Genomic DNA, 15,082 nt, shown 5'->3' on the forward strand with positions numbered 1-15,082 from the left:
TGGAGCTTAGGGAGAGAAAAATCGTTTTCCCACTGCTTTGATGTGGAGTGGGAAGGGAGAGCATTCCCAAGGCACATTTTGGCTACTTCACTGTTGCTCTAATCTGGTAAAAAAGCAAGAGCAGGTCTGAAACACTGCGAGTGCGATGCTAAGAGTGAGCCAGCCGTTCCTTTTGACAGACATGTACCTCTTAATATCACAGGCAACAGCAAAGCAGCTGGCTAATCAGATGCTTTGTAACACTTCTTTTCCCATCTTGGTAACTTCTCAAGAGCAGAAGAATGAAATCTAAAGTGCAGGAGAAATGTTGTGCTGTCACATTCAGCCTTCCCATTACCTTTGTCACACGCAAATAGGTCTTAAGTATGTCTCCCATTTCCTTTTTAATGGTTCCTCTATCCCATGAGAATGTCTCACCTGAAAGGCCAGGACGTAGTACAGTTGTACTCATTCTCAGATCTTCATGCCCTTTCTGCAAGTGTTTTTCTAGGTGTTGTACTGGCAGTGAAGTCAGGGAATCACTGTACTGTTTGCAGAGATGCTTTCTGAGGTCCAGCTCCAGTTCCCGTCGAGTTCACTGCCAAAACTCCTGTAAGCAAGCAAAGATTAAATTAAGTCAACTAGTTTACTGATTCTGATCACCAAATTGCCATCGCTAGGACGGAACCTTGTTCGGTGTAGAGCCTAATTCCACTCTGTGGACCAGACAGCGGCACTGGCGTTCTGGCACAAAAAATACATAAAGTTTATTTATGTTCTTTCTTTCACTGCTGCTTTGGATGTACTCAGTAAACTTCATCTGCCTACGGCTCCTCCCCCACTTAATGAGGGAGAAAGCTTGGTCAGCCGAATCCTTCAGCTGGGGCCTCCTGGGACCAAATTCCTTGGGTAGGAGAGACTTGACACAAATTGATGGATGCTGACCTCCCCATTCTTCTCCTCCTTCTGCAATATGTTTTTTTATGTCATTATGCCCATGATATTGTCCCTTTCTATCATTTGGAATTTGTATACCCAACCCTTAGTGGACCATTTTTCAACCCTTGTGGTATGTGGTTTTGTTTTGGTGGTATGTTTGTATCTTTTTCTTAAAGTACTGTGGCCTTCATTTTTGTTTTGGCATGGAATCTCTTCCTAGTTTCGTGCTTGGTGTCTGTAGCAAAGCAACCTGGATTGGGACAAATAAAAAAGGAATCTACTGTAAATTGTAAGATGCTTTTTGTATCAAGTACTGATTAATCACTTAAGTTATTATGTTGGATACCACCAGTATAATAGAACGCGACACTATGTACATGGTAACCTGTGTGAGTCCTCTGAGAAGTGTATGTACAAATATATTCGTATTTTCTCTTATTTCTAAGAGTTTGTATATGTATATATAAATATAGATATATGAACACGTGTTGTGTATGTGTGTATTCATATGGACACATACACCAATACCTGCATTGACATCTGCTTGCAAGGCAACAAGGCAAATTCTTATCTCCTATACTGAAATAGATGAGCTCCTCACACCTCCTTTATCTCTCCCAGAGTGTAAATCAGGAATAAATTCATTGGAATACGTAGAATTATGATGAAGTAAAATTGGCACAGGACATGATCGCCCCCAGATTGCAATGAAATTATTCTGATTTGCACAAGTGAGATCAGAATTTGTCCCATATACATTACAGTAGATTCTCTTTGAAATGAAGTTGCACAGGTTAACCCAGACAGTAGTGACAACCAAAACGAGCTTGAGTTCTTTATGAATTTGCAAAACAATTACCAAATTTCTCGCTACTATCTTACCAATATCATTCACACTGTGGAAAGAGGTGAATGCACTTTTTAATCTGTCCTTCAGTATTTACTGTGTCCCTGTAAAAATCTAATGTGTGTTAGTGACCTACTAATTTAGGACTGTGCCGAAGTATTCCGGTGACGTAGGTAGAATTCCAGGTCACTTTGTACCAGACTGAATAGAGTTGCTGTTAATCCTGTTTCTTCCTCTCTCCCGTGTGCATTTAATGCGCTGTGTTGCTGTGCCAGGCCTGTGATTGTGGAGATTCCCCACTTTGCTGCTCTGCGTGGGAAAGAGAGGGAGCTGGTGATCCTGCGCAGTGAGAACGGGGACAGCTGGAAGGAGCACTTCTGTGAATACACCGAGGACGAACTCAACGAAATCCTGAATGGGATGGATGAAGGTATCCGGCGTGACTTTGGTTTTTATGCTGCTCCTGCATTACTTCTGTAATGGGGGCTCATAGCTTCGTGCCATTTATTCTATTTAGCACCTCATGTTTGCTCCGCCCTAGGATTTCTGGCACTTCATTCCTTAGATACTTCATTTCAGTCACGATGGAGCATAATCCTGCTCCCAGTACAGGAGCCAGCAGAATCGCTGTGTTACTTGCGCTTACTCCCCTCATGTGTTCTGCCCACACAGTGCGACAAAACAAAACCTATCATCATGAAATTGAGAACAGATGCTAGATTTATTTTTTCTACTGCTCCTTCTCATAGTGTTAAACGAAAAGCTTCCATAGCAAACACCTTTCCAAAACAAGGTAATTATCATACTAATCCTTTCTGTGCAGCTACATACGTGGGAGGGAATGTCAGTCATGGGTACTCTTGCTTTCTGAGGGAACACAATGGCCTTGGGCTGTTTAGGAGCTGCACAATTTCTTATTAATTTTGACAGCTTTTTTTTTTTTTGTAAGAAGACCCCAAAGTAAACAGCTAAGTCACATATATAAAGCTGAACTTACACTTGATCCTTTTTGGATCTGGAGTTTAGTTCCCTTGCTGCCACTCCAGGCGATAGTGTCAATGTGTGAGGTAGAAAGGGTCTTAAAACACTTGCCCTTTGCTTGTTGGCCTGCTGGCTTTGTGGATGTTGTCAACATGTTCTGAATCTGTTGTCTGAAGCTCCTTTCAGTTATTTGTTCTGTCTGTTCCTTTGTTGATGTCTCTGTTTGAGCTGAACTTAAAATCATACAATGATGGAATGTTTTGGGTTGGAAGGGACCTTAAAGCCCATCCAGTGCCACCCCTGCCATGGGCAGGGATGCCTCCCAAGGGATCAGGGGCTCCAAGCCCCATCCAGCCTGGCCTTGAACCCCTCCAGGGATGGGGCAGCCACCACTGCTCTGGGCAACCTGGGCCAGGACCTCCCCACCCTCACAGGAAACATTCCTTCCCAAGATCTCATCTTAATCTCCCCTCTTTCAGTTTAAAATCATTCTCCCTCATCCTATCCCTGCCCTCCCTGATCCAGAGCCCCTCCCCAGCTTTCCTGGAGCCCCTTTCAGTACTGGAAGCTGCTTTATGGTTTCCCTTGGAGCCTTCTCTTCTCTAGGCTGAACAAACCCCAACTCTCTGAAAACATTGGCATACGTTTCTTTTAGCACACTGACTACTGGACAAAGTACTTTTGTCAGTTGTAGTGAAACTGTGAAAACCTTGAGTGCATTTTGAAGTTTGCTGTATTGTTTCTAGAAAACTCCTGTCTTCTGAGCATCTTCTCTTTTGGCCTTAGTACTGGACGCTCCCGAGGAGCTCGAGAAGAAGCGGATCTGCCGCATCATCACCCGAGATTTCCCGCAGTACTTTGCAGTGGTGTCTCGGATCAAACAGGACAGCAACCTTATCGGACCGGAGGGCGGCGTGCTGAGCAGCACCGTTGTGCCACAAGTGCAGGCAGTCTTCCCGGAAGGGGCTCTAACCAAACGAATTCGTGTTGGCCTCCAGGTACAATGAAACAATTACAGGGCTTATCCTTTTTTTTTTAATTTCAGTGTAAAGTCACCATCTTTGAATGGAGAACCAGCCTATCAACTTATCACGTTATACGCTGTTGTCTAGAACGCTTCCGGTTAAAATACTTTCAAAAAATTCCAACACGCAAAGGTCAAAGCAAGTGGTAAAGCTTTGAGTATTCCAGTTAATTCAGATTCCTGTTAATGATGTATATGATCTTGGGAAAAGCACCTAATTTTGGTGATGCTGGTGATATCAGTGTAGGTCATAGAACAAGTGCTGTTCTTGAAAGGCATCAGAGAAGTACAAAGGCCTGTAATAACCGGGTCAAATGGAGTTTCTCAGTGCGCAGTAAACCAGCCTAACAGCTCGCGACTGAAAGAGGGGGAAGTTGTTCCCCTACCCCCTTCCCCTCCCCGTGCCGCAGGCACCCACAGCTTGGCCTGGCCAGGAGAGCGTGCTCGTTGAAATCCCCTGTGAATTGCTGAACACCTTACTGACCTAGCTCAGAGCTGGTCTAAGGAGGAAATAAAAAAGTTGACAGGGAAATAACTTGCTACTGGTTAAGTGAATTAAATTAATGCTGTTAAAGGGTCTGACAAGCACCAAGAAAGAGGAGAGGAGGATGTGGGAAAGTTGAAAAAGGAAGGCCTCCCCTTGTCACTTGCAGTCAGTTCTGTTTGCATATTCTCAGGGGAAATTGTGCCATTTAATGTAAAAAAATTAAGAGTTTTGTGGCGATAACACAAACCCAGTTCTTTACATGCTCATTAAAATGATTTCAAGTAACTATTCTGTTATTGTCTTTTGCTTTGAAAAGGCTCAACCTATGCATACTGAACTGATAAAGAAGATTTTAGGCAACAAGGCGACCTTCAGTCCTATAGTCACACTGGAGCCCAGGAGAAGGAAGTTCCATAAACCCATCACGATGACGATTCCCGTCCCCAAAGCCTCCAGTGATGGAATGATGAACGGTTATGGGGGCGACACACCCACTTTAAGGTTACTATGCAGCATAACAGGTAGGATGAAAATTCTAGAGCTTTTAATGTACATCTTGAAATTGTCACCCATTATGGGTTGAGTATCTTGCACTGATGATACACGTGAAAAACTTGGTGAAGACCTGACTGGGATGAGAGGCTGTGAAAATAAACTACTTTCTAAACAATTACGTTAGAGCAGTAATAACATTTCTTATTTGGACTAAGAAGAGATGTGTAACGTAATCATAGACTCTGAGTTAGGTTTTCTTTTTTTTAATTTGCCTTAGGGTTTGTTTCTTGAGAACCAACACACCTCTGCCTAGCAGAGCTAGTGTAGCACAGGCATAATCACAGCATCATAAAATTGTGGAATGGTTTGGGTGGGAAAGAACCTCAAAGCCCATCCAGTGCCACCCTCTGCCATGGGCAGGGACACCTCCCACTGGATCAGGGGCTCCAAGCCCCATCCAACCTGGCCTAGAACACCTCCAGGGATGGGGCAGCCATGGCTTCTCTGGGCAACCTGGGCCAGGGCCTCCCCAGCCTCACAAGAAAAGATTTCTTCCTAAGATCTCACCTCAATCTCTGGTCTTTCAGCTTAAAACCCTTCCCCCTCATCCTGTCCCTGCACTCCCTGATCCAGAGCCCCTCCCCAGCTTTCAAGTATTCAGTTGCAGTGTGCTGCAGAGGAGAATATTGGAGTTAAACCCTTTATACTTACTGTAACTCCAAAGTGATTAGAATCTCATTCAGTCTCAGTTGAGGGGCAGAAATGAGTTGTGTGCGTTTATCCTGCTTAGAAGTTAGCATCTTTCTTAATTTTCACACTGATTTAAAATTCTAACTCCAGGTAGGATGCATTACCCATGTAGATGTGCCAAGCAATCATTCTATAGAACAGAGGCTTCATGATAACTGCTGAAATACCAGAAACAACATCTGGTCAACAAAGAAGTATTTGTGTTTTCAAAAGAGTGAAACAGTGCTCATTTACATAGAGAAGAGTGGTCTTCTCTGTCAAAACAAATTTAAATAAGTTTCATGGAGGACAGTGAAATTGAAAGGATCCTCTAGAAAACTCCACAGGGAAAATTGGTTCCCAGAATGCTTCACTGAAAGGGGAAAGGTGGAAGTTCCCTGAAAACTAGTATTCCTCTACAGATATGGCTTGGTTTAAGGTTTGCATCAAGACTGTGCTGCCTGCTCAAATGGGTATCTAACAGGTCAGCTGTCTGTGAGAGCAAGGGCAGACATGCATTCTGATTTAGCCCTAGTTATGCGGCCTAATTTTTCCTTTAGTTCTTCATATATACTTTATAAATATTCCTAACTGCCGTTAGGAATAAACACTCCTCTTTTCTGTAAGCTCGCAGGGCGTTTCAGGTCACTGGAAACCAACTGGACGCTGTTCTCCCCAAGGTGAGGCAGGGACACACATTGAAGAGCTTGAAAACACAGGTGGAAGGTGACAGGTTTCGCCCACGTTTTCAGCCTCATGGGCCAAATAGGAAGCTGGCAATGGCCGTAACAGAGCGCTGAAATACCTAAGGGATGTGACATTGTCCTTGTCTCCCAAGTGTAACAGTGTAGGTTTAACTGCAGTATTTCTGGGCCCATTTTGCTCTGCGCATGTGAATAGTCTAAAACCAACAAAAGAAATTTCTAATACGTAACATTTCTTGCCACAAAATTCTACCCTTTTAACATTTCTGGAGCTGTGCCACAGGGCTCCTCATTTGGAAATCATTTGGGTGCTTTGTTTTTTCAGGGAAGACCCATGTGGTCCTGTCAGCATTAGTGAAATAACATGGACCTAAGGAAAAGGCGTGCCTGGGATTGTTACTGGTTTCACAGCAATTAAAAGCTCATAAGTGTGTAAAATATTTCTTAGATTCAAGGAAGTTGCAGAGCAGTTTGATTTTAATGTTCTTTAAAACCTCTGTCGTTTCAGGAGGAACCACCCCTGCCCAATGGGAAGACATCACTGGAACAACACCACTGACGTTCGTTAATGAATGTGTTTCCTTCACAACAAACGTGTCTGCCAGGTACCTACACAACACCACACGAGTTTTACAAAGCCTCTTTCAAGTGCATGTCTTTTTTCAACAAATATTTCCTTGAAACTATTTTAGTTGACATAGTGGAAGGAACATAGACATTCTGTGAAGCAACTGGTGAGGTATTTTGGAAGTCCTGAGCCTCCCAGCCAAGACAAATGATGAACAAGAGCTGTAAGCACTACAGTCTATACCAGCAGGAAGAAACTGATGTTGTTCTCGTTTTTACCTCAGATCCCAGGAATAAATTAAAGCACACTGATTTTTTTTTGCTATAGTCACCTGAAAGACAGTTCAATTTTCAGGTATTTAGAGAAAATCTGGTTTCATTTTCATCTCCCAGATGCAGAAATATGCAAAATTCCATGGAAACAGATATCCCCAATTAGGGTAGCTCATTCTGCATCTTGCTTCCAGAATATCCAGCAAATGAGAAATGAAGCAGAAAGGTAGGCCTGTAGGTGTACCAGGCTGTGATGTAGGAGAATCTCTTCCAACCATCTGTTCCTGATGAGATTCAATTGTTTTTCTGAAAACAGAATTTCATATTAAATATATATATGTATGTATGTCACAGAAATGCTCAAAAATCTTTTCTGTAACAGGAGATGCAGTCCATGACCTGGAAAGTATTACATTTAGCGTGTGCAGTCTAGCAAACAATTAGAAAAATCTTGGGTAACTTGCCCATGAAAATCAATGAGTTCCCTTCAGTGCAAACCTCTGGTGTCCAGAGCAGGTGTTACTATGAGATCAGGTTTGCAATTTAATGAAATAATGTATTAAATGTTAAAGTAATTGCAGTTCTCACAGTCCAACCTCTGGTATAATGTTAGGCAAAATAAAGTATTGTTTTTCTGTCCTATCTCAGTTCAGAAATGGCTTTCCTCCCATGAAGCTGGACGCTTTGCTTATATGCTATTTCTTTTCAGTTCAAGTCAATGTTTTTCTTTCACAGCCACCACAAGAGGGAGATCTGTAAGTGTGTTTTTGCTCCCATCTGCAGTGTTCTGCTTGAAGGGCTAAACTAAAGATTAAGTTAAAGAACCAGGTGTGGAGACAAGATGCAAAGTTTAAGAGGAACTACAGTTTATGGAACTACAGTCTGTATTTGTAGTGAATGTTTCCTGATCCCAATGATGACGTTAAAATTGATTACTATTGCCAATGTTCTGTGATGTAGGCAGGGTCCTGTGTGGAGATTTTAATGGGTTCTACCTCTTCTTTATAATCTAAATGAATGTTCAACAGACTACTTTAACCTAAACATGACTTTAAATGCTATTAAATTTAGAAGATGTGATTTTTCGTGTAGTTACAGTCAGAGAATTAATTAGCTTCTTGCTGAAGGACAGGCTGACTTGAATTTCTTCACTCGTGCCTGGTTTAAAGTGCATCTACCTTTGTGCCCTGCTGAGAATCAGCTCATTCCTGACTGTTTGCTATTCATGGTAACTCATTTATGTCTCGTTAAATCATTAATGATGGAGAACAGTTTCCCCATTCATAAAACTAACATGAGCTTGGGAATATATTTATCTGAAATGGATGTGAATTAACCTGCAGATTTTGAGGCAGAGCTGCTTCCCATTTCCCAAGCTGCAGCTTCTTAAAAAAATGTAGTGTCTGTAATCATTTGAACATGGTGATTTCCCAGAGGATACAGCCTGTCCAGTTTGAGTCCAGCACAGTGTAAATCTCACACCCACGAAAAATATGCAGAGCCTGTATGCCCCAAATGTGCTTTCTCCCTTTTAAATGTCATCACCGGCTTGGTTTTTTTAGCCGGTGTGTTTGATAAAAGCTTTAAAGGTGAGCACAGTGTGTAACTCCCTATTGTTCAACCTGCAGATGAGTAAGCCCAGAGAAATCACACTTGAAAGGTATATAACCCACAAGGCATTGTGGGTTATAATACCATGTAATCTACAGTAAGGAATGAGCACCCTGTAGATCAGATCAGCTTTTGAGGTGTTCTCGACCTCTCATAACTTCAATCTCCATCCTACGAGTGTCAAACTCCAGTGTGCTTTTCACCCACACAGTGAATTCTAATGAAAAGAAAAGTCGCCAGCTCCACAGAGAAACTCAATGAGGTGATATCTGGGAAGGAAGGCAGCGCATGTTGCTCCTCACAAAACACTTGGGGCATTTCTGCCGTTACAGTTGGGAGTAGAAGTAACTTTATTTTAAATGAAAGTTGTTGTTACCTTTGCAAAATAACAATTTGGTTATCTTGACAAAGGGATAAGGAGAAGAGACAATGAACCTGAAAGGAAGTTGCAGCGATGCTGGTGCTCGTCTCTTCTCCCAAGTGACAGGCGATAGGACAAGAGGAAATGACCTCAAGTTGCACAAGGGGAGGGTTAGACTGGATATTAGGGAAAATTTCTTTACTGACAGAGTGCTGAAGCCCTGGCAGAGGCTGCCCAGGGCAGCGGTGGAGTCCCCACCCTTGGAGGGGTTCAGAATGCTGTCCATAACACAGCATGTTAGAAACAGCAATGAAAAGTGGGTCAGTGGTGATCGCAGCCTCTGTGAGGCAAGAGCAGAAGGGACTGGATGTGGACACATCTGCTTTCAGGGTATTCAACATATAACGTGGCTCAGATCTAGAAATATAGATCTGCTGCATTCCTCCCAGGTTTGTTTTCAGCTTCGAGCTGAGCGAGATCTTATCAGAAAGGCAAACAATAGCCTGGAATTTGTGCAGCCGGAGGCTCTGTGGAGGCTTTTCCTCAGGTATTTAGGAGAGTAAGTTCTGGTCGGGATGTTTTCCCTGTTGATCTTGCTTCATGCTCCTAAATGCATGGGGGGAGCCATGAACACTCTTAGCCTGTGCTTCCCAAATGGTAACCGTCTTTTCCTCTATTCTGACTTGTCATATCCCAGATGGGAAACCACGTAATTTTTTGCTTAAATCTTTCTGTGCTGATTACACAACTCTTCATTTTCTTTTACAGATTCTGGTTGATAGACTGTCGACAGACACAAGAATCTGTTACTTTTGCGTCCCAAGTGTACAGAGAGATTATCTGCGTGCCCTACATGGCCAAATTTGTGGTGTTTGCCAAATCACATGACCCCATTGAAGCACGATTAAGATGTTTTTGCATGACAGATGACAAAGTGGATAAAACTCTAGAACAACAAGAAAATTTTGCTGAAGTTGCCAGAAGCAGGGATGTAGAGGTACTGAACCAGTTTTTTTCTGTTTTCTGTTTTTAAGCTAGTATTTTCTGCCTTTCATCTCTCATAAATGGGATTCAAATGGGACATCTGGTGTGTTCTCAGGGCAGTCCTCAGCAATTAAAGACAGAGGTAGCAAGAACCTTAAGCTACATTCAAGGAGATGGCAAATACAGAATACTCACTTTATCATTTATAGTGTCGTGCTCTTGTTATCAAATCAACAATGTATTCCACCTGGAATTTAACAATCATCTGAACTGTTTCCACAGATTTTGGGTAACTGCACATAACAAATCTTGTAAATGGTAACAGGTCCTAGCAATTGAAGAAACTGCTGTAGAATTATGCTTAAGGAGGAATCCAAACCACTTCACTGTGATTAATCACTGCTTTGCTTGATTTTCATTTCCAATAGGTATTAGAAGGAAAACCCATCTATGTTGACTGCTTTGGCAATTTGGTGCCACTAACAAAGAGTGGGCAACATCATATATTCAGTTTTTTTGCTTTCAAAGAAAATAGACTTCCTCTGTTTGTTAAGGTAAGGAAGCTATGGATTGTAGTTTTATTTGTTGTCTGCTTCTGAGTTTACAATAAACTGAGGAGAAGTTCCAAATTATTTTATGATAAAATAATAGTCAAAACAACCGGAGTGGCTACCTAAAATTTAGTAATAAATATAACTTTCTGTGCCTGTGGTCTGCATGTGTTCTCATCATTCTTTCAGACATCAAAATGGTACTTCTAGGAATCCTGTTCTCTACCTAATAATCTAAAGAGCCGATTAAAGACACGTTAACAAACCTCTGTTTGTCTAAAATTAACAAATGCTTTAGCCCTAGCTGTCACTCCACTGCCATAAACACCACGAGGCTCATCTGCATCATCCAGGAGCTCTACAGGCAGCAGCAAGTCATGTAAGAAATGGTCTTGCTGTGGTCTGTGCTAGCAGGTGCCACCATCACCACCTCTCCGAGAGAGAGATGCAGAGGGCATGGCAGACCTCTTCCCATAAACTTTTCCTTCTCCTGGGACATTCCGACTACAACAGAGTACACTAGTACACAGAGTACAGTAATTTCAGTCTGATAAAGTCAACACGCGTGTATCTAATCTTAACATTTTTTTCAGTTCAGAAAACTGAGAATGAGATGATGCTTTCAGTTGTATTTCTTTGGTGAAATCATACACAATCCCACTGACGTTATGTACAAAAGCTAAAGCTACATCACCGGTATCTTAAGCTCTAAGTGCTTGCAGTTGTTTCAACTAACAACTGTAAAAGAGATTGTCCTTAGATTCACTGCGAAATCTTAAAGTATGGCATGAGGTGGTGTCTTTTCTAGACAGAAATGGTCAATATATTCCAGCAAATTTCATCATTCTAAGACTAGGATTTATGGATACATTGAAAAAACAGTTTTGCAAAAGAAGAAATTGTCGGTGTAATCCTACACTGTTTTCAGCCACTTGGCACAATATTTAGCACTAATATTTTGAGCAAAGAGTTATTTCTGATATTGGCATAAATAAGTATTCTTGCCGTATGAGGGAAAATGACTGTTCCTTTTGCCAATTAATACAAAGACCTTGAGGTTTGGGGACTGTTTCAGTGAAAAATGGGCATTGTAAGCTATCACAGAAGCCCAGTCACGCTGGTACATCTCTGTTCTTTTAAGAATGTGGGTGCAGCGATAGGACTGCCTTCTGTAAGTAAGTTTCTTAAGTAAGTAAGTAAGACAACCATGCACGTGGTTGTCTCTTCTCTTGCTTTGATGCACAAATACACCTCTACGTACATTTATAAACAAGCAGAAAAAAAAGAGAAAATGGTTTATTTTTGCCTACATGGACTTTTTCTCTCACATCATCTAGGCTCTTTCTGCTAAATACAAGTAATCATAGAGCAAAATAGCAAAGTAAAAGGTTAAATGTCTGGATGTTTGCTCTGCCAGGTGCGCGATACCACTCAAGAACCCTGCGGACGATTATCATTCATGAAGGAGCCAAAATCTACAAGAGGCCTCGTTCATCAAGCCATATGTAATTTAAACATCACTTTACCCGTTTACACAAAGGTACCGTGAAATCGTGCTGTCCTGATCGATCGTCATCAGCGTTAGAATATAAACGAGAAATGGGAGGGAGGGCAAAACATCGTTAAAGCTTTGCAGGCAGGTGTTGTAAAGAGAGATGAACACCACCAAAGGGCTGTTGGTTGGGTTTGGAACTTTAAATGCCAGCGTTCAAAGATGTCATTGAATAATTCCTGAGGACTTGGAATGAGATGAGAGAAGGGAGCCAAAACCCCAGTTTGCATTAGGTAGCTCCCACAGTCTCATTTGGTGCTGCACAAGATCCTGCTAATCTTATTTCACGCAGGAATTTGACCCAGAGTCTGTTTAGGGGCGAGACAGATCTGGGACTCTGAGTGCCTCCAGGTTCAGTTTTTAGTTTACCACAGCCTTCCCACACTGTCCTTGCCATGCCTGGAGACACCTCTCTGGAGAGTAAGCTTCACACAGTGTAAGGACAATGTCTGTTGATCACACGATATTCTTGAGGAATGAAGCACAGAATAACTAAAAATTATTTGTCAGCTTTTTCATTTGGCAACTTGAAACTCGTGGGTTTTGTGGTAGCGTTTTTAGCTGCTGTGCTTCTCTGTGGTGATTCCAGAGGAGCTCTAGAATTTGGGAAGTTTATAGCAGTGCCTGAAGTATTTCCTTAGAGTGGATTTTAATGTTAAGGTGGCTTTTGATGCTGGCTGTTCTTCCTACATCTGATCAAATCTCTCAAGAATCTATAAGTACGTTGCATTGTGTAAATGGACTTTCTTCAGAATATTGTTACAACTGTTATCAATGCACCTGAGGGAGAAAATGGTCTGATAGCAGGGGCAGAAGAAGGAGAGGAAAACTCTAGTGTGAGTTAGTATTTATAAGTAACAAGATTGAGACCACTTGAATTCCCATAAATGAATGGAGTGCCCTTGATTTCTACTTAAGTGAGATCAGATACGAAGCAGCACTTGTTTCCTTAGAAGGAGTTTGGTTTTTTTTGTTTATTGCTATTCTGTGGTAACTCAGATTTTTTACTGTCCTGATCAGACTAGGAGTTGCACACCTTTTAGGAACATATGAGGCTGTTTGCATAAAGTGTTGCCTGTTGGTGTTCTCTTTTTTTTTTTTATCAGCATTTTTAGCATGTAATATCATTTTTATTGTAGCATTTTTGTATAATTTAAAAATAGCACATCTCAACATATTTCAACTTTAAATGGGTAACATAAACTGTTTTAAGTATGTATTCGTGCTAATTTATGGGTGCAAAAGCATGTATGGATATTAAGTTCTGGTACAAATAAGGATCACTAGAAGTCTAACACCCAGAAGCAACTTGTCTGAGTGCAATTTGCTTGATTCTGTAGCCTTGTGTGATTTAACCTGACAGTTGAGTTTTGCTGCTTTTTGACATAAGAAATCAATTGCAGAATCGTACGGCATTTTCTTGTTTGCTGTTAAATGTTATCAGGAGTTCTGTTTTCCTACTCTCCTAAAAAATATGCATTTTGCCTGCTGTGTTTTCCCCTCCTCTTTTTGCATGGCATTTTGGAACTGAAAGGAATCAGAATCCGATCAAGAACAAGAAGAAGAGGTAACGTTGCTCTAACAGCATGTTCTTGCTTACGCATAGTACTAAACAACAACTAACAGATATAGCCCAGAAATCTGTAATTAAACAGGCACATCCATCATCAGCTCAGTGCTACAAAAACACTGAAGTGCTCTTAGAAGGCTCTCGCACAGGCTCACTTTTGGAATTTACTGAGTTTAACTCTCCCTGTGTTAAAATTGAAGTTTTACTAATTCAGATGCACTGATGCTGGAGGTGCACAAGTTTGTTTTGCTTTTAAAACAATTCTTTAATAATTTAAAAGTTACTTGCTGAAGAATAAGCCATGCAAGTGTATTTCTTTGAGCATTTTTCTCTGCAGCACATAAACATGGGGAGGTTTTTCTGATTCTGAGAACCATCCCGCATCCTTAAATTAATATTAGGTTGCTAGGGGACTGGCCTAAAAGGTTCAGAACCAGGAAAGGGCTGCACTTCACACATCTCATCCGTTTGTAAGATGCCACAGACCTTACAGATTTCTGAGTCAGATTACTGGAGTCCAGTACGGAATCAGTTTTAACCCAGAAGTCACAAGTAAGTTTACTCTAAGTAAAAGCTGTGAAGTCTTCATCTTTAGCATAAACCAAATTGCATCTTAATAGAGAAATGTGCCCCAACGTTCCCAGCCCCGTGCTGGCAGTTATAGGTGTTTCTTAGGGTCTCACCCCTATGTGAACGGGTAACATTAGGAAAGCATCCCAACATTTTGATGAGGTTGAGGTGTTGGAAACCAGTGCTGTGGGAGCTCCCACAGAGACGATGGACATCGCATCCATCAACTGCAGAATGGAGTTCAGACGCTTTGGTCCATGGATTGCAATTCCCTATTACAGGAATATTTACCACTCCTGTTTCAGTGCTGAAAGATGCTCTGTCAAGTGCAAACATGGCCAAAGTTTTCAGCTGATTCCCACTATATTCATTCAGAAGGTAACAATTCTCTCAGGTGATCATTCAATTCCTTACAAAAAGTATGAAATGAATTCTTTTAGCCTCTTTGATGCTGTTTATGCATTTGCCAGCTGTTTTTAACAAATCTCTGCTCTGTTAAAGCCGCGTAAATGATATTTGAAAATTATTTTTCTAAACATTGATGACTTCTTGTATATTTATAGAAGAAACAAAAGCAGAAAAAGACAACCTCGTTGATGGCTAAGAACACCTTCCCTTTTAAATTACTTTTTGCTTACTTTGTTCATTTTTATGTTAATAATATTAATTAATATGCTGATATAATTCTAGACTGATTTGGAGGTGCTTAGAGTAAGGGGAATTAAAGTATCCTAGGGTCCCTAGGTCACCATGTAGGGTGGTTGGACTTTTTTGCTTTAGACAGGAGGAAATAAATCAAGAACAATGCAACAACAAGTCCAGTGATGATACAAAACCCTGGGTCCTCTGTACTGCTAG

The 15,082-nt window shown here is 41.4% G+C and overlaps 1 protein-coding gene across 10 annotated transcripts in view; it reads left to right on the forward strand.

Annotated features, from left to right (window-relative positions):
- ANK2 (ankyrin 2) overlaps positions 1-15,082 on the forward strand; it is a 165,652-nt gene that overhangs the window by 122,848 nt on the left and 27,722 nt on the right. For 7 of the 10 annotated variants that reach the window (XM_069855111.1, XM_069855109.1, XM_069855106.1 and 4 more), the window contains 8 exons: positions 2,041-2,195; positions 3,533-3,744; positions 4,574-4,778; positions 6,694-6,790; positions 9,766-9,994; positions 10,410-10,535; positions 11,950-12,072; positions 13,619-13,651. In XM_069855111.1, the coding sequence (XP_069711212.1) occupies positions 2,041-2,195; positions 3,533-3,744; positions 4,574-4,778; positions 6,694-6,790; positions 9,766-9,994; positions 10,410-10,535; positions 11,950-12,072; positions 13,619-13,651 (1,180 nt within the window). Of the gene's footprint in view, positions 1-789; positions 889-2,040; positions 2,196-3,532; positions 3,745-4,573; positions 4,779-6,693; positions 6,791-9,765; positions 9,995-10,409; positions 10,536-11,949; positions 12,073-13,618; positions 13,652-15,082 lie in introns of all 10 variants that reach the window. The other 3 variants (XM_069855102.1, XM_069855103.1, XM_069855104.1) reach the window with 1 other exon arrangement.

This window comes from Phaenicophaeus curvirostris, chromosome 4 (assembly GCF_032191515.1).
Source record: "Phaenicophaeus curvirostris isolate KB17595 chromosome 4, BPBGC_Pcur_1.0, whole genome shotgun sequence".
Classification (NCBI taxonomy): Eukaryota; Metazoa; Chordata; class Aves; order Cuculiformes; family Cuculidae; genus Phaenicophaeus; species Phaenicophaeus curvirostris.